At 39.9% G+C, this 24,321-nt stretch overlaps 1 protein-coding gene and 1 pseudogene across 1 annotated transcript in view; one reads left to right on the top strand and one right to left on the bottom strand.

Moving 5' to 3' along the window:
• The window catches only part of Ep300 (E1A binding protein p300), a 70,688-nt gene that overhangs the window by 33,216 nt on the left and 13,151 nt on the right, over window positions 1-24,321 (bottom strand). Inside the window, exons 2-8 of the mRNA XM_032918283.1 lie at window positions 19,659-20,296; window positions 10,629-10,805; window positions 8,108-8,369; window positions 7,085-7,198; window positions 5,290-5,535; window positions 2,258-2,351; window positions 1,688-1,825 (exon numbers count right to left, since the gene is read on the bottom strand). Coding sequence (XP_032774174.1) covers window positions 1,688-1,825; window positions 2,258-2,351; window positions 5,290-5,535; window positions 7,085-7,198; window positions 8,108-8,369; window positions 10,629-10,805; window positions 19,659-20,296 — 1,669 coding nt within the window. The remainder of the gene's footprint in view (window positions 1-1,687; window positions 1,826-2,257; window positions 2,352-5,289; window positions 5,536-7,084; window positions 7,199-8,107; window positions 8,370-10,628; window positions 10,806-19,658; window positions 20,297-24,321) is intronic.
• Window positions 11,350-11,795, top strand: LOC116913997 (annotated as a pseudogene).

Genomic DNA, 24,321 nt, shown 5'->3' with positions numbered 1-24,321 from the left:
CCCAGGGAGGACTTCCACCCTCTCAGAGAAGAAGGGGAGGGGAAATGGAGAGAGTAGGAGGGGGATGGAGAGGTGTGGGCAATGATTGGGATATAAAGTAAAGAGAGAGAGAAAACACCCCAATAAAAACTCAAACATTTTAAGAACTCATAAAGAAAATGAAAATTTGCTACTGTAGAATTTTTCAATTGTAAAGTTGGGAATGGTGGCCAACATCTTTACTCTCAGTACTCAGCAGGTAGAGCGGTAGGAAAATCTCTAAATTCAAGGCTAACCTGGTCCACATATCCAGTTCCAAGACAACTAAGACTAGAAAGACCCTTCCTCAAAATACAAAGAAACTGGTATCCACTATATTAATTCCCTGGTAAAATATATGGCAATAGTAGTTTTTAAAAGACTTATTTCATTTAAGAATGTGTGTAAGAGGGGCTAGAGATATGGCTCAGTAGTTAAGAGCACTGTCTGTACTTCTAGAGCTCAAGTCCCAGCAACACATCTCACAACATCTGAGAAGGGGTCTGGTGCCCTTTTCTGGTGTGCAGATAATAAGTGAAACTAGAGACCCAGATATTAAAAAATAAATCCTACTACTGAGCCACACTGCCAGACCCAAAAATCAACAATTTTTATTCAATTAGCTTGCTGTTCATGTGTACAGTCTATTGGATTAGTGTGAAGGCCAGAGCACAGCACCTGTTCACAAGTCAGTGTTCCTCTTTCCACCATGTGAGTCTGGGGTGGACTTGACAGCAAGAGCCTTTACCCACTGAGCCATCTCATGAGCATCAGGTAAATGATTTAAATTACATTTAAAAACAACAAGGGGCTGGAGAGATGGCTCAGTGGTTAAGAGCACTGACTGCTCTTCCAGAGGTCCTGAGTTCAATTCCCAGCAACCACATGGTGGCTCACAACCATCTGTAATGGGATCTGATGCCCTCTTCTGGTGTGTCTGAAGACAGCAATAGTGTGCTCACATAAAATAAATAAATTTAAAAAAAAAAAAAAAAACAACAAAAATAATTTAATTATTCTGGAATCTAGGCACATAAATTTATATGTTAACAAAGAAAGACTCGTAAATAAAATTAATTAAGAGGAAGAAGAAAGCAGAGAATAGATTTAAGAAGCCAGGCATTATGACATACATATGCACGTAGCAACTTCAAGTACCAGAAGAAGAAGAAAGAATCAGGAATTCAAGGTTAAGCTGGGATATATAGAGACCCTCTCATGACCTGCTTCCCCTCAACAAGAAAGACATAAAAAGTAAGTTATCAACACTATCAACAGCCTGGATACACAAAGGTAGTAATCTGTCATTGGTGTTAATATTTCCAACACTTTGGAGGCATTATTTTGTAAAATTTTTTTTTTAATTTATATGAATACACTGTCACTGTCTTCAGACACACCAGAAGACCGCATCGGATCCCATTACAGGTGGTTGTGAGCCACCATGTGGTTGCTGAGAATGGAACTCAGGACCTCTGGAGCCAGTGCTCTCAATCGCTGAGCCATCTCTCCAGTCCTCTGGGAGCATTATTTTCATGAAAACTTTTATTTTTTATCTGAGGCAGGGATTCTCTGTGTAGACCTCAGCCCCCAAGTACTGGGATTGAGTGTCCTACCCCTCCCAGCGGGCACAGCTTGTATGAATGACACATGCCATAGTCTTACTTACAGTTTATGAACAAGGTGGTTTCGAAGATCCTGAGTAATATCTTCATGCCACTGTTTTCGAATTCCAGTACTAGATGGCTGGGCTGCTGTGGGCAAAGGACCCAGAGAGGCCACACTGGCATTTTCATTCATCATTGGGCTTGAAAAATAAAGGGAAAAAAAAATAGTATTAGTGAAAAAGTATTGAAGACAGAATTCACTTAATTTGAGCTATCAGTAATTGCTGCCATGAATGGTGACTGAATCTATTTAAGGGGCATGTGTATGAGACTACACATTGTTTCTGTGTGTGTGTACTTCATGTGGACTCACATTAACTTTTACAAAAGTCATTAAGCAATAACTGAAAATAACATTAAAGGAAACATCCTCTTTGAAAACCTCATACTTGTGCACAGTACACTCTGATGATACCCATCATTGAAGAATGCACTGCACCCTGTTTCTTTGGAGGCTATAGATTAACCCAAGTCCGTGACTCAAATGTTAAGTAAGGCTATATACGTGGACATACTGCTTATTCCTACCTCTAAACTAAGAAAATCTGAAGGGGCTTGAGGTACAAACTTACTTCTGAGAATTTATGGTTGAATGCAACATGGAGTCAGAAAGAAGATTCGGTGTCTGAACCCCTACACCTCCATTTACACCCATAGGACTGGCACCTAGGGCAAAACAAAGCAACCGAAGAAATAAAGCCACCATAAAATAATACCATGAACAAAGAAAAATGTCAAATTAGAAAAAAGGTATTACATGTTATCAACAATGCAATTAACAACATATAAAGACTAACACATGAAATTTAAAAAAAAAAAAAAAAAGGAGGGAGGGAAGGAGGAAGAGAGGGAGGGAGGGAGGGAGGGAGGGAGGGAGGGAGGGAGGGAGAGAGAGAGAGAGAGACCGAGACCGAGACCCCCAGAAGTTGGAAAAAAGGCTCAACTGGTAAAGTGTTGCTGCACAAGCACAAGCATCAGAGTCCAAATCTCACACACATATATAAAACATGGCTGTGGTGACACTCAAGTCACCCTATTGCCAATACAGATGGTCTCCAGACATTGTTCTCAGCCAATCTAGCAAATGAGTGAGCACCGGGATAATAAAGAAGACAGACTCAAAAACTAAGGCAGAGAGTGAAATAGGAAAATACAGAGTATTTCAAAAAGGGGGATGGAGTGGGGGTGTGACATTTTAAATCCCAGCACTCAATGCAGAGGCAAGCTGACCTCTGTAAGTCAGAGGTCAGCCTGGTCTACCAAAGTGAGTTCCAGGACAGTCAGAGTTACCCAGTGAAACCCTGTCTCAAAGCAAACAAAACGGGCTGGAGAGATGGCTCAGTGGTTAAGAGCACTGAATGCTCTTCCAGAGGACCTGAGTTCAATTCCCAGCAACCACATGGTGGCTCACAACCATCTGTAATGGGATGTGATGCCCTCTTCTGGTGTGTCTGAAGACAGCTACAGTGTGCTCATATAAGTAAAATAAGTAAGTTGATCTTTAAAAAACAAAAAAACAAAACAATAACTGAGGCAGGAAAGATGGCTCAGAGGTAAGAAGCAGGTGCTGTCTTTGAAGAGGATCTGTGCTCAGTTCCTAACACATGACAGTCCACGACCATACAAATTTCCAATCCAAGAAATTTAATAACCTCTTGTTCAAAAAAAAAAAAAAAGATGTATGTATGTATGTATGTATGTATGTATGTATGTATGTATGTATGTATGTGTATGAGTACCCTGTAGCTGTCTTCAGACACACAGAAGAGGGCGCCGGATCCCTTTTACAGATGGCCACGAGCCACCATGTGGTTTTGGGAATTGAACTCAGAACCTCTGGAAGAGCAGTCAGTGCTCTTAACCTCTCAGTCATCTCTCTAGCCCTAAAAACCTCTTCTGGTCTCAGGTTCTGCAGTGGGACATATATGGTTGAGCAGAAATATGCAAAATCCAGATAAATAAAAAATTAAAAAGCAAAAATAGGACTGGAAAGCTTGATATGTAATGCTTGCCATGCACCAAGGAGTTGAGTTCGCTCTGAGCACACCACCTATGATGCAGTGTGTACACTTGTAATCTTAGTCATGGGAAGGAAAAGACAGCCCAGCCCTGGGACTCTGTAGGTAGCTAGTAGAGCATAAAAGGCATGCTGAAGGTCCTAGTGAGAACCTATAAAAAACCAAGGCAGAGCTAGAGAGATGGCTCAGTGGTAAGATATATTAACTGCTTTCCTAAGGAACACAAGCTTGGTTTCCATTACCCAGTCACAACCAGGTTTATCATCACTCAAAATTTAATAGTTCTGATCACTCAGGGTATTCACAGGTACTTATGGACAGGGACACATGCACACACACAAACATGGAGGAGGGGCTAGAGCATGCACGCATGCACACACACACACACACACACACACACACAGAGAGAGAGAGAGAGAGAGAGAGAGAGAGAGAGAGAGAGAGAGAGAGAGAGAGAGAGCGCACACGCGCGCTGGAGAGATGGCTCAGCAGTTAAGAGCATTCACTGGCTGTTCTTCAAGAGAACCCAGGTTCAATTCCCAGCATCCACATGGCAGCTCACAACTGTCTATAACCCCAGTTTGACAGATCCAACCCCTTCACACAGAAAAATATACAACAAACACCAATGCACATAAAATAAAAATAATTAAAAAGACTACTGAACATAAAAACATCTTAAAAAAAAAGCAGAGGGTGGAGATCATAAGAGCACTGAGTACTCTACAATAGGATCTAGGTTGGATTGCAAACACCCACATGGTGGTTCTCAACACTGGTAACTTCAGTTTCAGGGCACTGCCACCTCATTTTTGGACTTAAGGAAAAAAAACACTCATAAATGCACAGACCTTGTCTGAAACACCTCCCTCCAAAATTGTGTATATGAATGTGTACATACACACACACCAAGAGACAGACACACACACATACACCCACAGACACAAAAACAAAAACCAACCCAGCTCCAAAAAAAAACCAAAAAAATGAAACAAAACAAAACAAAAAAAACAAAAACCAAAACCCAAAAAGAACCCTTGCTGGTATTCCAGCACACCAAAATTTAACATTTTTAAGGACAAGAGTAGCTTAGCCAGGTGAGGTGGTGCATTTGATGAGGCAGGAGTTTGAGGTCAGCCTGGTCTGCATAACAAGCTCTAGGACAGCCACCTAGTACACCTAGGGTTACTCTGGATAAAGATCCAGAAGACACAAGAAGATAGAGAATTAGAAAGGTTCTCACTTCTGGAACCTCAAACTCAACTATAAAGAATAGAAGGAAGAAGGACCGGATCAAAAAGGTATCAAGAGTTGGCAGTAATTGTTTTTGGCATATGGACTATAAGGGTGCTCATTATGCTATAATTTAAAAACATCTCAAGTCCAAAAGTCATTTAGTAAAATACAAGACGGAGACAGAAGAGGTAGGGAAGGGGAAGGGCAGAGGCAGAAACAATAGAACAGGGACAGGGAAAAGGAGAGAGGGAGGAAGAAAGGAAGCATGCCCACAATTAGGTTAATAGTAATTTACACATGCTATCTACACATTTAACCAGTATCACCTCTGTACTGGAAGAGGCACTTACTCATGTTGTTCATGGACCGCATGCCTTGGGGAGACTGTCCAGACGGCTGACTTTGTTGATTCTTAGCTTGGACTGGGGGTTGTGGTGGAATCTGGTTTACTTGATAGGGTAGTCCGAGAGCAGCATAAGCTCGCTCTATAGAGCTGGGGTCAATCTGACTGACAGTGCTTAGGCTAGGGGTGGACTGCTGTCCCACTCCTAGAGAGCTAGGGTTTCCAAGCCCAACTGGTGCTCCAGTCAAAATTGCTAGAAAAGACAAAAAAAACCCACAGTATTAGACTTCTATAGTTGGAAAGAAAAAATATTTAAAATGCTTAAATGAAAATTTTAAAAGTCTCATTTAATAAAGTGTCTGAATAGTATAGATCTATGTCTCTAATTAGTTTTTTGAACAATTTTCTAGATCCATGCTTTATATGCACTTCTGAATTTTTGGTTTTGTGAGACAGCGTTTCCCTTAGTAACCCTAGCTGTGATGGAACTTGCTTTGTACACAGGCTGGCGCTTCAAAGTCAGATCTGCCTACCTCTGCTTCCCTAGTGCTAAGATTAAGAGATTTCTCTCTTAACACTAAATACTTAATATTTTTTAAGAAAAAAATATGGCAGGTGTACTTTGTGAAGGTAATATTTTTACTTATTACTTACTTTTCTCTGAGAAAAATCTCATCTTTGTTTAATAGTTTTTAAATTTATTTTATAAAACAAATCTCAAACATATGCACACAGACAGACAGACAGACAGACAGACAGACACACACACACACACACACACACACGCTTTTAAAAAGCCAGGTGATAGTGGTGCAAGCCTTTAGTCCCAGCACTCGGGAGGTAGAGGCAGACACTATCTGTCAGTTCAAGGCCAGCCTAGTTTACAAAGCAAGTTCCAGGGCAGACAAGTCACACAGAGAACATCTATTTTGAAAAGAAAACAATCAAAAAAAGGAACACCCTCTCACACCCTGATCTAATACCCAACATTTCTCATTTGACCTACTTGTTGCAAGTACGTAAGAGCAACCCACTTAATGCCAAAACAACAATGCTTCAGTTTTGAAAATTAAAAACAAACAAAAAGGGCTGGAGAGATGGCTCAGTGGTTAAGAGCACTGACTGCTCTTCCAGAGGTCCTGAGTTCAATTCCCAGCAACCACATGGTGGCTCACAACCATCCGTAATGGGATCTGACGCCCTCTTCTGGTGTGTATGAAGACAGCTACAGTGTGCTCAAGTAAAATAAATAAATCTTTAAAAAACAAACAAACCCATTATAGTTATAATTATATTTCATTACAACTATAATCCCAGCACTCAGGAAGCTGAGGCAGAGATAGCAAGTTCAGTGCCAGGACGGGCTACATAGCAAGACTATGCTCTAAAGGCAAAAACAAACAACCAAAACCCACAACAGAATAGTTATATTCTTTTTCTTTCTAAAGATTTATTTATTTTACATATGTGAGTACACTTGTCTTCATACGCATCACATGAGGGCATCGGATTCCATTACAGATGGTTGTGAGCCACCATGTTGTTGCTGGGAATGGAACTCAGGACCTCTGGAAGAGCAGTCAGTGCTCTTAACCGCTGAGCCATTCTCTCCAGCCCAAAAATGAGGAATACTTATTTTTTTTTTGTTTTACTAATTAAGAGAGAAATAGAAAACCTTTCATTCAGAATGACATGGCAGGACCAGAGTCTCAAAAAAATCAAGCAGTCGTCTATACTCTGTCAAAGGGCATTAGTGGGCTGCTCAAAATACTTGGGTAAAAACCAGTAAGTTAATCACTTACACTGTTGATTTCGCTTATCCCCAGCATTTTTGAGAGGAAGACACACAGGACAATCATGCCTTGTGCAATTTTTCCAGTGTGAAATGATTTGTCGAGAAGACGCACAATGTGCCACTAAAACAAAACAAAATATTGTAAATTTTTTTTTATTTACAGGAATGACATCCAACTTAACAAGTGCTCCAAATGTAAAGACACTCTAAGCTACAGTGCAGAATGCACGCCTCTGAACACTGACACCAGACATAAAGTATTCAATTGGGCAAAACTGTATTGTGTTGAGTGATTGCCCATATGGCTATATGGGAACATATCAATGAACAAATATCACAAAATATCACAACTTCCTCTCTAACCATATACTACTTACAAAAAATATTTTTTAGTTGTCATATAGCAGCTATGTTCATAATTTCCCAAAGAAAATGCAATTAAGATTCTTTTAAAAAAGTAGATTAAAAAAAAAAGTAGATAAATTGTACTTCATCCATACAGTAGCCTTTTTAAAGGTATTACAAGAGGCAAATGGGTAAAGTGCAGGTTGTAAAGATAGCTCAGTCAAGGGCTTGCAGCGCAAGCATGAGAACCAGAGTTCAGGCCCTAGTGCCTGAAGTGTGTCCTGTTAACCCCAGTGCTTGGGAGGTGGTGATGCTGAAGTCCCAGAACAAGCTAACTGAGCACTGGCTCAGCCTCATCAGTAGCCTCTGGCAAGTTTAGGGATAGAAATGTGGAACAGCAACAGAGTGCTCCTCTACCACACACAAGGCTTAGGGTTCAATAGCCAGGACCAATATAAACAAGCAAATATACAGCAATAAGTTGTATTTTATTGGTCACGAATGCACCTGTTATACAAAGTTGGTTTTATTTATAAAAGGGGTGAGCAAAATTTAATGTCAGAACACATCAATGTCTAAAATGCCATCAACATAATCAAAGTACTAAATAAAAATATCATCTTAAAAGCTACTCACCCAACTCTGAAAAAAAAAAAAAAAAAAAGAAAAGAAAAAAGCTACTCACCTTGACAGGATTTGCCTGACTGACAATGTGTCATGTGGTTTAGAACATTTTTCATGGTGCGACAGTGGGGAAGATTGCACTGCCTCACTTCTCCATTAGCTTGCTCCCGGCGCTGGCACTTGTGAGCATGTAAAAGGAGAACAAGCTGCTGCTGGATGAGCTTGCGCTTCTCTGGATCAGCTGTATGCGCTCCAGAACCCATCCCTGGGGCAACCGGATTCACCAGGCCTGGCTGTTGGACCGACGGGGTAGGCTGTTGGCCCTAACAAATGTAGCAAAGATACATTTAAATTTTTTTTTTTTTTGGTTCTTTTTTTTTTTCGGAGCTGGGGAACCGAACCCAGGGCCTTGCCCTTCCTAGGTAAGCGCTCTACCACTGAGCTAAGTCCCCAGCCGCAAAGATACATTTAACAGAGTTAGAGTGCCATCTTAACAAAAACTAGGTATTTTCAAATTAAACCTTTGGTGGTGATCTACTATATGCTAGACTTTATTCTTTAATTTGGATGGGAAGAATGTACATGATTAAAAAGCTCTAATTATCAGAAAGATTAATGCAATAAAAAGATAAATTACAACAACTCTCAGTAATTAATAGTCAAAGTACGTAAGTATTAGACACAGAGTGCTAAACCAAAAGTAAGAATAGGTAAATTCCACACTCTCAGTATTAGAGGCTCAGAGGAAAGGGTAAGATGCAGAACTCAAGACCAATCTTATCTACAGAGCAAGTTTGAAGCCAGTGTATCACCAGATTCTGTCTGAAAAAACATACAGGGCTGAGAGGTGTCACAGTGGCTGAAAGCACTTGCTCATTCTAGAGACTGCATTTAGTCCACAGCATACATAGCTCAGAGCTCACAGGCTCCTGTAACTCCAGCTCTGGGGAACCCAAGATGCTCTTGTAGCCGACCTGGGCACCAGCCTACTGATACATGCATGCAAGCGTGCACACTTGCACACACAAACACAGGAAGAAATCTTAAAACAAAACACAAGGGTTGGAATTGAAGACAAGTGCTACCATGTCCAGCAAAAAATACTTTCATACTGCTAAAAAAACTAACTTCTCCCAGTAGAAGTTATTCCTGAAGACAGTGAGGACATGTCCTGTTTATCTTTGTATTTTCTTTTTTTTTTTTTTTTGGTTCTTTTTTTTGGAGCTGGGGACCAACAGGGCCTTGGCGCTTCCTAGGCAAGCGCTCTACCACTGAGCTAAATCCCCAACCCCTGTATTTTCTTTTTTTGAAATACAGACAATGATTACAACACAAAATACTAAAACTTCTAAAAGAACAATAAAATTGCTCTAGGACAAATTTCAAAAAGTAAAACCAAACCATGTAATTCCTAAGTAGAAACTGAACCACCTGCACAGGTGTGGCTCCATCTCCACAGATTAAAGGTGCGCCCCAGCATGCCTAGCGTGCCCCCTTTCTTTGGTCTTTTTAAGATCTGAAATCAGCTCAGGTTGATCTGGAGCTTGCTATGTAGATATGACTGGCCTCAGTTTATTGGAAGCCACCTTACTGGGAATTTTAAACAGATGAAAACTGTCCATTACAGATGCTACTTCATGAAGCCTAACCATAGCCACTCATGCACTTAGTTCCATCCCCACAGAGAAAAACAAAAAATCACTTTGTTAACTGAAAATAACTTTGTTACATTAATAGAAATAAGATTAGTGACACACACACACAACAAAAAAAAGAAAGAAAGAATATTAGTATTCACAGCCCTTGAGAGAAGCCTGTGTTTGTCCTTAAGAGCAGAAAGGTTCTATTTTCCTATCCTTCAGTAACAATGCTTACCAGAGAACCTGCTGACAGACTCGCTGTAGCACACATTTACTCTTACTTTGAATTAGTCTTCCAACTGATGAATAGGTGCAGCCAATAAAATTCCATGAGGAAATTTTACAAAGTAAAATTCCATTCCAAGGCACAAGGGTGATATACATCATGTATCTTAAGGATCCAAGTATATATAATACCAGTGTGTTAAATGCCAGCTTAATATGTTCACAAAATGGCTCAATAGGTAATTATAATGACCTGAGTACAGTTCAAGACTAACATTAGAGAAAACTAACTTCTGCAAGCTGACTTCTGACATCCACAAGTTTACCATGGCATTGTGCACACATCTACTCTGTATGCACATAAATGCTAAAAAGAGAAAAGAGCCACAGAGGTAGAGCACAGGCAGACAGACCTCTGAGTTTAAGGACAGCCTGGTCTACAGAGCAACTTCCAGGACAACCAGGGCTACACAGAGAAACCATGTCTCCAAAAACCAAAATGAAGGGAAGAGGAGGAAAAAAAAGAAGGAAAACAAAAAGAAAAGACAAGAAGAAAAGATCTTAATGAAGCAGTGTTAAGAACTCACCATGTTGGGGTTGGGGATTTAGCTCAGTGGTAGAGCGCTTGCCTAGGAAGTGCAAGGCCCTGGGTTGGTCCCCAGCTCGGGGGGAAAAAAAAAAAAAAAAAAAAAAAAAGAACCAAAACAAAGAACTCACCATGTTGGGCATTCCCCCACCAGTAACTGCTTTTTTGTCCATTGCAAATGGAGATAAGTTATTTGGTAAAACAGTCTTTGTCTGAATTTGGAGACCAAGGCCACTTGCTCCAATCTGCTGTCCAGAATTCTGAGTGTATGGTGAACCATAAGGACTGGGATTGCTCATCATTCCCATCTGCACAAAATTAGAAAACAAAATGTCATTCTCTATATTACTAAGCCTTCACCATGACCATACTTCATGTTCTATATTAGAAAACCATTTTAAATAAAATCCTTTGATTATTCTAAAAACATACTGAAAGACTCAGGAATATAGCTTAGCAGGTAAAGGTGCTTACTGTATGTAAAATTCTATCAACCTGAATTTGATCCCCTATATACCTGTAACCTATGACTCCACAAGGCTGCCCTCTTATACCCGTACACCTGGTACATGTTCTTCTTAATGCACATACAATCAAAGTAAATACAACCCAAGTTTAAAAACTAAAGCACAAAAAAAAAAAAAGAAACAAACATAAAGCACACCAATAAAAGTATATGCTTAGCAAATTACATTTCACAAATTAAGGTTAAAAAAAAAAAAGCTGAGTAACAGGTAGAAGCTACAGGATCAAAAATTTCAAGGTCACCCTCGACTATAGAACCAGAGCTACATCAAACTTTTTTTTTTTAAGATTTATGTATTTATTATATATAAATACACTGTAGCGGCGGGGCTTGCCTTCCTCTTTCCGCCATCTTGGCGCCTTTGGAAGCCCGCTGGGAACAGGACTTCTAAAAAAACAAGTATGTCTGGAAGGCTGTGGTGCAAGGCCATTTTTGCTGGCTACAAGCCAGGCCTCTGGAACCAAAGAGAGTACACGGCTCTTCTTAAAATTGAAGGTGTTTATGCCCGAGATGAAACTGAGTTCTACTTAGGCAAGAGGTGTGCTTATGTGTACAAAGCAAAAAACAATACAGTGACTCCTGGAGGCAAACAAAACAAAACCAGAGTGATCTGGGGAAAAGTAACTCGGGCCCATGGAAACAGTGGCATGGTTCGTGCCAAATTCTGAAGCAACCTTCCTGCAAAGGCCATTGGCCACAGAATCCGTGTGATGCTGTACCCATCCCGGATTTAAACTAATGGAGAATAAATAAATAAAAGTAGATTTGTGCTCTTGAAAATAAACAAACAAACACACACACACACACACACACACACACACACACACACACACACTGTAGCTGTTCAGACACACCAGAAGAGGGCATCAGATCTCATTACAGATGGTTGTTAGCCACCATGTGGTTGCTGGGATTTGAACTCAGGACCTTTGGAAGAGCAGTCAGTGCTCTTAACCACTGAGCCATCTCTCCAGCCCCTATATCAAACTTTTTAAAAAAGTATCTTCTTTGTGCTCAGTTTATCTGGAGCCACCCCACTATAAAATGAAGAATGTTAAGTAATTTTTTTACACTGGCTTTGTTTGTGTATTCATGTGTGCCCATGCACACACATTTGCACGCACTTAACTATAGTAGTGCATGTAAAGAAGTTAGAAGACTATCTGATCTGAGTCAATGATACCAGGCCTAGCAAGTGTCTTTACCTACCAACACATCTCAAAACAGTCTCTCACTAAACTTGGATCTTCCTGATTAGGCCAAGGAGCCTGGCCATCACCTCTCCACTGTTGAAATTAACATAAGCCACCAGAGCCAGCTTTTTACTTGGATGCTAGGGAGTATTATTAAGTCCCTGTGCTTTCATGGCAAGCATTTTACCAAATAATCTTTCTTAACCCCCACCTCAACTGCATATTCATACCAGGCTTGGTTCTGTGAGACCTATAATCCCAGCACAATTACCAGCTCTATGCCAGTCACATTTCCACTCTCACGTGACTGCTAATATTACCTTGTAAAGGAAACATTAAGATCACAATTATGTTCTTAAGTAGTACCACTTACACTCTTTTCTTTTACGACATAATCTGCTATGTAACCAAGGCTGCCTTGGAAGTGCAATCCCCCTGCTCAGCCTCCCATGGCTGGATCACAGACATGAACCACCACAACTATGCTTATTTTGTGAGTGTTCTGCCTGGATGTATGTCTGTGTACCACTAACATGCAGTGCTTTTTAAGAACAGTAGAGGGCATCAGATCCCTGTAACTGGTGTTAAGGTTGGCTACAACATAGATTCTGGGAATAGTGCCTGGGTCCTCTGAATGGGGAGAATTAGTGCTCCTAATTACTGAACCATTTCTTCAATCCTTTGCTTATTTAGATTTTAAAGTAGTATTCTAAAATAGTTATAATATCCATACCTATACTGAGTTACAGTGCATTTAACCGTGTCCTTAATTAAAATGAAAATTTACTGAAACATAGTATAAAAGCCAGTTTACCACAGAACTTTGAATGACACAATAAAACATGTAACAAAATGTTTCTAAAAGTTCACAGAATAAAATGTAGACATTTGTAAGCTGCCTCAGTGTCTATAAATAATTATGTCAGCATTCACATATATCTCAGTACAAACTGGTGTTGTATCTGAGAATTCCCACCATACCATTATTATACTTTCTGTCTCTTGAAGCCTTCCTTTTCTTTCTCCCCCACCAAACAGAATTAAAGAAGATAGAACTATATTTATGTCTGCTACACTGATGTTATTTAATCTCACTTCCTTTTATAGCTGATATTTCCTGATGTTCAATTACCCACCATAACACAGACACTGACCTAACCTGAAAAGGCAAAGAAAGGACCAATGTCGTAATCCCAGATTGAAACATTTCACCCTGCTGGGAGTTCCTTAAATAGGAAGCTATCAATTAAAAATAGCTTCAGGAAGTTCCTGAAACTGGTCAGATTCACTAGATCCCTCCCTGCCAGAGTAAGCAAAAGGCTGAGTTCCCAACAGACAGAAGCTGAGCTGCATGGAGCTTTTCTCTCAGGAGAAAACTTCAAAAGAGGACTCTGAGGCCAGACAAGATGCTTAGAAGCAGCAGAAAGTAGCCAAGGTGCCTGGAAGAGGTTTAGACCAACTGAGGCACGTGGAAAGAATTTTCTTCAAGCTGTTGAGCTGCCTGTAGGCTTCCGGGTTCCCAGGTTTGTGAACCATCATTACTCACGCAGGGTGGGTTTTGGTAACGCAGTTGTCTTTGAGTTATTTCTTCTCTTGTAACCCCTCAACTCATATTCTGGTAAACACCTTAATAAAGCTCAATGGTTCGCCAAATAGGATTTTGGTGATATTTATACTTTAGTCTGTGAGTCCCTATTTGGTAGTAGCCATTGTGTGTTGTGTCTCACAAGGGAAAGTTGTGTTACATAACAAGCAGGAAGGGACAAGCAAAGAATGCCCTTACCCCACAAAACCCTTCAAGGTATCATTTTTCCTTTGCTAAAAATAGCCTTGAACATATTAAGTATCTATTAATACTAAAGTTGCTGCAGAAAACTAGGATTGTAATAACATACATATGGACACATTACAAACCTAAATAACAGGGCTGAAGAGATAGCTCAAGCTGTTAGAACCCCTTGTTCTAGCAAATGACTCAGTTTCCAAGAATCTATATGGTAGCTCACACTTTCCATGAGTCCAGATTGAGGGGATCTTCCTCTGGCATTTGATGTCACCAAGCACACATGTACATAGTGAACATACATACATGTGACTAAAACACTCGTACATATAAAATAAAGAATTACAAAGACAATTAAGTGTAACAAACAAAACAAAGTATTCTACCAGGCAAGTACAAGACTGTAACATCAGCACCAAGAAGGATGGGACAAGAGACCTGAATTCCAAAGTTCTTGAACTTGAGACCAACATGGGCTACATAGCAAAACAAAACAGAAACAAAACCAGATTTGGTGGCAAATGAGTATGCCGTGTATATATATTCAGATATCCCAGCAGGCCAGAGACATTAGATCCCCTGGAACTCTATTTGCATGGGCTTGGGAACCACTCATCATAAATGCTGAAAACTCAGATCTCATGTAAGATCAGTACAAGCTCTTTAACTGTTTAGCCATCGTATCTCGACTACAACACACTAACTGTTTTTTTTTGTTTTTTTTTTTTCCGGAGCTGGGGACCAAACCCAGGGCCTTGCAGTTGCTAGGCAAGTGCTCTACCACTGAGCTAAATCCCCAACCCCAACACACTAACTGTTAATGTAGAACTTTAAAGATCAAGAACTCTTAGTACTGGAGATACAGAGCTAAGATAATCTAGTTCTCAACTGACACTTGTGAAAACCTGGGCTTTATCCATATGTACCCCATTAACTGAGTGTGGGGTACTTGCGTGAAATCTCAGCATTCGGGATGCCGTAGTCGGAAGATCAGTGTTAGACAGGAAGCTGGAGGCCCACCTGGGGTATCGAAATTCTATCTTTAATAAGAAACTCTCCTAACATTACATACAGAAATGTACCACAGAGTGGTACCAAGAGCAAATTCCAAAATTTATATTATCACTATTTGGGGGAACAGAATTTACTCTCCTAAAGTAAATGCACACTTGAATGAAGCTCAGAAATATTTTAGGGGGTGCTGGTGATCAATCCTAGTTTCTTGTTCATACTAAGCACACTTCCTGCACTGAACCCTGAACTACATCCTAAATATGGCAAGATCCACCCTCACCATCATCCTGTTTTTTGAGATAGTATCTACTACGTAGCTCTGGTTATCCTGAAATGCTCTGTGGCAGACTTGACTGGTGTTTAATTCGGAGGTCCATCCATGTGGCTCTGGCTGCCAAGTGCTCGGATCAAAAGTGTGTGTTACCATGCTCAGCTTAAGATCTATTTTTTTTTGCCCAATGGTTGTGCAAGCCATTAATCCCAGCACTCTGGAAGCAGAGGCAAGCAAATTTCCTGCAAGTTTGAGGCCTGCCTCATCTACATAGCTAGCTCCAGAACAACCAGGGCTGTTCAGAGAAACCCTGTCTCAAAAACAAAACAAAATAAACAAAACAGCAACAACAAAAATTTTTTAGACGTGAACTTCCCTATCAAAATTTAAGCTCTGAGGGTAGGAATTAGTGTTTTGTTCACTGCTATGTATTCAGGATATAATCTATGAAAGGACAGACTTGAGAGATGTCCTAGGAGACGACAGGAGGCTCACAGCCGGCTATAATACCAGCTACATGGGGAAACCCAATGCTTCTATGGGTACTGCATATGTGTACACACACACACACACACACACACACACACACACACACACACACAAATTTAAAAGTAACATGTTTTTAACACACCAACTTAGGTTCCTCCCAACGAATCTCTCCTTCTCTGCTTCCTAACCCTTGTCTGACATAATTAGGTAAGTTCCACATATCTTCATGTTGACAGTTGGTCTATACAAACAGCTAGGAAACAGAAGCAAGGTGTGATGTTCCGCAACTGATAAACAGCTACAAAAATTTATTCACATAAACAATAAAACTCAGCTGTAACTAAAAATGAGATTTGTAGGGAAATGAATGTATGAGGTAACTCAGGCCCAGAAAGATAAATTCCACACAATCTCTCATATGTGGATCTTCAAATTTTTATATTTGTATGCTTAATTTCAGAGCATCTGCAGAGGTGAGAACAATACAAAGATACCATGCAGGGTGGGTGTGAATGTGAGGGAAGAAGTCTTAAGGGAAGAATAATACATGAACACATTTGATATGGTAGAGCAAAGAGTACTGTGGGTAGAAAAAATTTTGGGGTTTGGGGGGAAAGGCTAGTTAAATCTAAAATTCTGTAAGCTCAATAAAAATACAATTTTGGGAGGCTAGAGAGATAGCTCAGCGGTTAAGAACATTGACTGATCTTTGAGAGGTCCTGAGCTCAATTCCCAGTGATCATATGGTGGCTCACAACCATCTGTAATAGGATCAGATGCCCTCTTCTGGTGTGTCTGAAAACGAAGACAGTGTTTTAAAAAATACAATTTCAAGGCTGGCAGGAACACTTAGATAAGGTAAAATATTTGGTGCTTAAACTTGAAGACAAGGCTGTTTAATCCCCAGAACTCACATCAAGGCTGGAGAGAAACAACTCCACAAAGTAGTGTTCTGTCCCTACAAAGGGACAAAAATGTTCACAAACACATTTAAAAAAAAAAAAAATACTGTTTAGGACAAGCTAGCTCAGTGAGTAAAAAATAATGAAATGCAAGCTTGATAACCTGAATTCAAATACAGAGAACCCCTGTAAAAGCCAAGAAAATGCCTTAAAGCGTCAAGTCCAAACAGAATGACAATTAAGTGTGAACAAGAAAAAAATTGTTTTTTGTTTTTTGGAGTCAGGATCTCACTGGTCAGACCTGGCTGGCTTGGAATTCACTGAAATCCACCTGCTTCTGCCTCCCAAGCTCTGGAATTAAAGATGTACCACCACTCTGTCAGGAAAAAAAAATCTAAACAGAAGTATTCTGCATGTGTCTGCTTATGCATACTCCTGCTCCCAAAGCCGTAAGTTACTAAAGGAAAATCTCAGTGCCAGTCAGAGATGCTCCAGAAGCCACCAATACTGACTACTGTTGTTGTTTCAAATGTCTACTTGATTTAGATGGTAGGATACTACTTCTGAAAACCATACACTTTGATTACAGAACATGGAGAATGGAGATGAATTGGAGCTGGACGATTCCTTCTCCTGCTGACTAGCTTTCATGTGCTAGGAGGTAAAACGCAACAGGCTGCTAGGGACAAAAGCCATTGATTGTCTTACCAAGTCATGAATTTTGCAAGCTACAACAAAGCTTCCAAGTAAGATGTCCCCAATGTTGCAATAGTATCATTACTATTATGAGAGTAAAACACAGGTTTCTTGATTGGATTTCAGGTCTACTCCACAGGAGGAAATTCACGTCTCATCCACATAGTAGCCCAGAGCTATTTGCTAACTAAATTACTATGGTGTCAAAGTAGCATCTTAGTATTTTTGTTTATCCTGACATACCAGTGCTGCTGTATGCATTGGTCCTTGGTCAGAGAAACTTTGTTTTGTACTGGAGAGTGATTAACAAAGAATGCATTAATCACAACTGGCCATGGTACTGAAAATAAATGACTGTTGAGTGTTTAGTGAGAAATGGGATAATTTATCACCCCTAGACTCAAGGAACATGAAGGAGGACTCCTTTGTAAAATGCCAGACACAATATGACTGCTACGATAATAAACACACAACAAGTGTGGTTACTTGAATAAGACCTGCACAAGAGTCAGTAAGATGGTTCAGTGGGTAAAGGAGCTCGAGTGCATGCAAGTCTGAAGACAGGGTTCACCTAGAATCCAAGTGAAGGCGAAAAGGAGAGAACAAATTCCAGGGTTTTTGGGATCTTCATACACCTGCTGTAGACATGCAATTTGCACACTCACATTATTTTTTTAAAAAAGAGATGGAAAGGACCACAGAAGAGGGATGCCTGTACAAGATGGAGTCCATTAACCTTTCATGATAGACAGGGGAGAAAAGTTTATTACTGGCTGTTAATGGTTTGGGGAAAGGAGAATTCATTTTCTTGACAGCACAGTACAGTTGCTCATGCTCCAGTAAGTAAGACTAAGTAAGACCCCACGATCCTAACTAAACTCAGTAGGTCACAAACAACAACAATAAAGACACAAAAAGCTGGGTCCAGTGGTCCACGCTGTTAATCCCAACATCACAGAGACTGGCATATCTCCGAGTTAGAGACCAATCTGATCTACACAATGAATTCCATGCCAGCCAAGGATACAAGCAAAACGTTGTCTCAAAACATTGAAAAATTCAAACGAGGTCTAACAACTATTTGGTTATTAAATTTCTTAGGTTTCTTTTTGTTTTTTTAATTCTCAATATTGTCAACTATAAATTTATGTTTAAAGTGAAAGATAGAACAACCCTCTTTCACCTCTCCCATATCCCTTGAATGCTAGGCCAGCTAAGGTAAAGAAAAACATTAAGATGAAGAAGGGGAGCTCATCAAACCATTGTCAGTGGGTCAGGGGAGACAGATGCAGAAAAACCACTATGACTCAAGTCAGCTTGGTCTACACAGTGAATTCTAGGTTGGCCAAAATATCTATCAACACCTTGGGCTTTTATTTTTTCTTAAATTTATATTACATTGTGGCTGTCTTCAGACACACCAGAAGAGGGCATCAGATCTCATTATAGATAGTTGTGAGCTACCAGGTGGTTGCTGGGATTTGAACTCAAGACCTCTGGAAGAACAGTCAGTGCTCTTAACAGCTGAGCCATTTCACCACCACCCTAACCCCAGCGTTTTTTTTTTTTAAATATATTTTTATTTGTGCGTATGTACATGTGCTTGCTTAGTTTTCATGCACAATGTACACATATCTCTCTGGCAGAGGCCAGAGAAAGTTGGATCCTCTGGAAATGGAGTTACAGACAGTTGTGCTAGGGACTGAACTCTAGTGTTGTGCAAGACTAGCCCAAGATCCAGTCTTGTAATAAACACACACAAGAATACTCACACACAGAGGCATTGAAGTAGGACAAACGAATTCTCTACCTAAACAGTGTTAATACCTACTATCTTAAAATTGTACTTTTATGCTCTTTTCTTTCTCTTTCCTCTCTTCCCTTTTTCTCACTTTTCTTTCTTTTCCCTCTCTTGTCTCTCCCTTGTCTCCACCATCCCAGGAAACTTTTCCATGTGGAAAAAAAAATTATACTTTTGTAAATACAAGGATAATGTAAATTCTAAAAAAAGATAAAAAATATTCCAACAGTTAGGGGCCAGAAGATTAGAAATCCATAGGCCATCATCTTGGAAGAATCATTCAGGTACAGGATACTAGTAAAAAATATTTTATATTCAAGTATAAAACTATTTTCTATAAATTTAATAAAAGAGCTAATGACTTGAACCAACACATTCGCTCCTTGGCACACAAATACAAAAATAAACAAACAACCCCAAACTCTTCCTACATCACTAAAATGGACAAAAGTTTACTACTATATACACAAACACAAACACACTCACCTTATGTGGCTGGGGGCCTCTCAATCCTGGTTGTCCTCCCATCTGAGGAGAGCCCTGCTGTAGTGGCTCAGTCAATAAACTGCCAGCATTGCCCATGCCTGCATTTGGGTACTGCATGTTTGGCCTTCCCCGGCCTGCTCCAATTGAACCATTCATGACTTGATTGGGCATTATCCCTTGTCCATTGCCTGCAGCCAACATTCCAGGATTCATGCCAGCATTCATCCCTGTGTTCATTCCCATGGCAGGCTGATTCACTGGACTGTTCATCATACCTGCTGTGGACTGAGTAGGACCCTGATTTGGTCCACTACTGCCCATCCCCATATTGGGAGAAGTCAAGCCTGTCTGTGCCATTGGGCTTTTGACCATGCTATTTATCAAACTTAATCCAGGGCTATTCTGTTGGGCCTGGCTGGCCATAACTTGGCCTGGGCCACCAACTCCCATATTGAGGTTGGGGGAACTACCAGACCTTAGCAATTCTGACAGTTGTTTATGTTTGGAGGCTGCATCTTGTACTATGCCAAGACTTGTCTGAAGCTGACTAATATCACCACCATTGGTTAGTCCCAATTCTGTTGAGTTGATTAATTCATCTGGTAAGTCATGTTCCAGGTCAAACAGTGAACCAAAATCTAAAAACAAATAGAAAAGATAAAGGTTAAATGTGACACAACCAAAATCAGAAGCTTTAAAAAAAAAGTTTATTTATTATATATAAGTGCACTGTAGCTGTCTCCAGACACACCAGAAGAGGGCCTTAGGTCTCATTACAGATGGTTGCCAGCCACCGTGGCTGGGACGTGAACTCAGGACCTCTGGAAGAGCAGTCAGTGCTCTTAACCACTGGGTTATCTCTCCAGCCCAATCCTAAACTCTTAAGACAATTTAGTTCTTGGTAAGCATAAACTACTTACATCTACAACTCTCCAAAGAAAACTAAATGTTTAGTTTTTTTCATTAAAACTAACAGGATTGTATTCTTTTTTTTTTTTTTTTTAAGATAAGATTTATTTATTTATTTATTAAGTACACTGTAGCTGTCTTCAGACACACCAGAAAAGGGCATCAGATCTTATTACAGATGGTTGTGAGCCACCATGTGATTGCTGGGATTTGAACTCGGGACCTCTGGAAGAGCACTCAGTGCTCTTAACCGCTGAGCCATCTTTCCAGCCCCAGGATTGTATTCTTTAAAAGGCTAATTTTGGTTAGCCAAACAAGCTATAAAACTTAAGAACTGGCCAGATATGGTGGCATGCTCCTTTAATCCTGGGACTCAGAAAGCAGAAGCAGGCAGATTTCATTGAGTTTGAGGCCAGCCTGGTCTACAAAGAAAGTCCAGGATAGCTAGGGCTTGTTACATAGAGAAACCCTGTCTTGAAAAACCAAACCAAACCAAACAACAAACAAATAAACAAACAAACAAACAAAAAACACAACCCAAAACCTAAGAAGTGAGGCATAACAGCAAGCAAAAGAGAACTGAATGCTGGCACAATACCTACTGAATGAGTGGCTGAACTTAGTATAGTATCATTAGAACTTATGCTGGATCAGAGATGACTGACTAGAGAATGGCACTTGCAGCTAAGCCTGACAACCTGAGTTCATGCCCCAGACCCTCATGAATGAAGAGAACTGATTCCTATAAGCTGTCCTTTGACTTTCACACCCACACAGATGACCCATGAAGACATTTACACAGGCAAATTAATGTAAAAATTCTTTTCTAGTGCTGGAGAGATGGCTCAATGGTTAAGAGCACTGACTGCTCTTCCAGAGGTCCTGAGTTCAATTCCCAGCAACCACATGGTGGCTCACAACCATCTGTAATGGGATGCTCTCTTCTGAAGAGAACTACAGTGTAATAGCATATAAATAAAATAAATAAATCTTAAAAAAAATTGTTTTCTAATTGTTACTTCTTAGTGTTTGTATATGGCATCAGAGATCAGCATCTTCCCTGAAGACGAAGTTAGAAGTAGTTATGAGCTGCCTAAATTGGGTGCTGAAAACTGAACTTAGACCCGTGGAAAGGCAGGAGATGTTTATAACCACTGAGTCTTCTTTCCAGCCCTTTAATAATTTTTTTTTCTTTTTTCTTTTTTTCGGAGCTGGGGACCGAACCCAGGGCCTTGCACTTGCTAGGCAAGCGCTCTACCACTGAGCTAAATCCCCAACCCCTTAATAATTTTTTAAATGCTAATCTAAATTCATCATGATGGCTTGTGCCTATAGTCCTAGCACTCAGGAGACTGAGGAAAGAACAGGATTACTTGGCTACAGAGTGAAATCTTGTCTCAAAACAAAACCTCCAACTTTTGAAATTAAATCGGGAATTCCAGGAAAGTAAAAATGAAAACTAAGTACTGTAATACACAAGTCTGGATGCAGCAGAATAGAATCAACTAAGTGTGATTCTACCATGGTTGATCATTTCTCATATCACAAGTATAGCCTTTACTAGTGAAGTGAATTTGCTTACATATGACTTGTATCCTACGGAACACTTTGCTTTAACCAAAATCTAGCCAGGAAGTGTTACAAATAATGCCTCTGGGTACCATTAATTGCAAGCAGCCACTCTCTACCTCAGCCAAGAATTATAGTACATATTATAGATTTAGGTTCCTTAATACTGGCACTTTTTTTAGCATTTTATACCAGCCAAATGCTTTACTGTATGGCAAAGGGAGAATATCTTAATGGTTCTTAACATTTTCAGATACTTTTATCTGCATCTAACTGCAAAACTTCAAACACACACACACACACACACACACACACACACACACACACACACACACACACACACACAAACTTCACGCACACACTCACCCAGGCATGCCAGTATTATTTTAGCCCATAGTTACAGCAAGCTCCTATAATTCCAGAAGTGGCCAGATAAGGAGTTCAAGGTCATTCTAGACTATATGAGACAATGCCTCAAAAAAAACAAAGTTTGCAGATATCAACAAATTATTGACCTGTTTTAACACTGAAGTATTTCAGTTTTCTTTCCTTTAAAGTTTCCAATCATTCTAGACTATATGAGACAATGCCTCAAAAAAAACAAAGTTTGCAGATATCAACAAATTATTGACCTGTTTTAACACTGAAGTATTTCAGTTTTCTTTCCTTTAAAGTTTCCAAATAGTTTCTACATGGAAAAAGCATTAATAGAAACTAGGCATAGTAGTGAACACCTATAATCCCAGAACTTGAAAGATAAAGGCTGAAAGATAAAGGGAGGAAGATCGTGGGTTCAAGGCCAGCCTGTTTTTTTTTTTTTTTTTTTAATTTTTTTTTTTTTAAGATTTTATTTTATTGTATATGAGTACACTGTAGCTGCCTTCAGACACACCAGAAGAGGGCATCAGATCTTATTACAGATGGTTGTGAGCCACCATGTGGTTGCTGGGAGTTGAACTCAGGACCTCAGGAAGAGCAGTCAGTGCTCTTAACCACTGAGCCATCTCTCCAGCCCCCAAGGCCAGCCTGTTCTACATGAGATCCTATCTCAAAATAGTAGTATGGGCTAGAGAAATGATTTAGCAGTTAAAAAGTATGTAGACCTCTGGTAGAGGGCTAGAATTCAGGTACCAGTACCCAAACTAGGTAGCTCACAAGTGGCCTCCTGAGGTATCCACACTCTCAAGGATATCCACACCATTAACACACAATTTTTTAAAAATCTCTTAAAACAAAATACAGGGGCTAGAGAGTTATAAGAGCACTGATTACTCTTCCAGAGGACCCAGGTTCAAATCATAGCACCCACATGGTGGTCCACAGCTATCTGTGACTCTAAGATCTGATGCCCTGATAGAGGAATACATGCAAACATCAATGCACATAAAATATAAATAATTTTAAAAATATATTAATGGGTATTTAATAATTAAATATACTTGAACCTACACAATCAAAAACTAGCGCAGGCTAGAAAAATGGTTAAGTATACATGCTTGCTGTACAAGCTTGACAACTGGAAACTAGATGCCTGAACCTGTAATCCCAGTGGAAAGGACACAGAGACAGGGAATACCAAAACCAAGCTGCCAAACAGATCAGATCCAGTTCTCAGTCAGGTGTTCTTAAAGACCCTGCCTTAATATAAAAAAGCAGAGTATGATCAAGGACACCCCAAATCAACCCCAGATTTCCACATACAAACATCTGCATGTATATCCATATGGATGCTAGTATGTATACCACATACATACATATGAAAAAATTATTCCACTTCAAATGCAACCACTTTCATGACCCACTTGACTCAATATTTATAACTCTTTCTCTAAGTGTGCCTTTATTTCTTTCTGGGGTACAATTTGTCATGTTTCATCTAGGCAGGGTTTCACATATCCAAGTCTTGCCTGGAATTCTCTATGAGGATAATATTGAGCTTCTGTTTCCCCTGCCTCATCTCAAAAGTACTGAGATTACAGTTGTGTTACCACCACTTCTCATTTTATATGGTGCTAGAGATTTAACCTAGGGCTTCCTGTGTACACTAGGCAAGCAGGCTAATAGAGCTACATACCCTTAGCCCTCGGAGTCTAGGTGTTTTTTTGTTTTGTTTTGTTTTTTGTTTTAACTTTCTTAAAAAAATTTAATAAAAATGGCATTAACATATAATAAGCCATGCAGGAGC

This window comes from Rattus rattus, chromosome 1 (genome assembly GCF_011064425.1).
Source record: "Rattus rattus isolate New Zealand chromosome 1, Rrattus_CSIRO_v1, whole genome shotgun sequence".
NCBI classification, from domain to species: Eukaryota; Metazoa; Chordata; class Mammalia; order Rodentia; family Muridae; genus Rattus; species Rattus rattus.
Note: the sequence above shows the minus strand (reverse complement) of the source record. Positions and strands in the feature narration are given on the sequence as shown.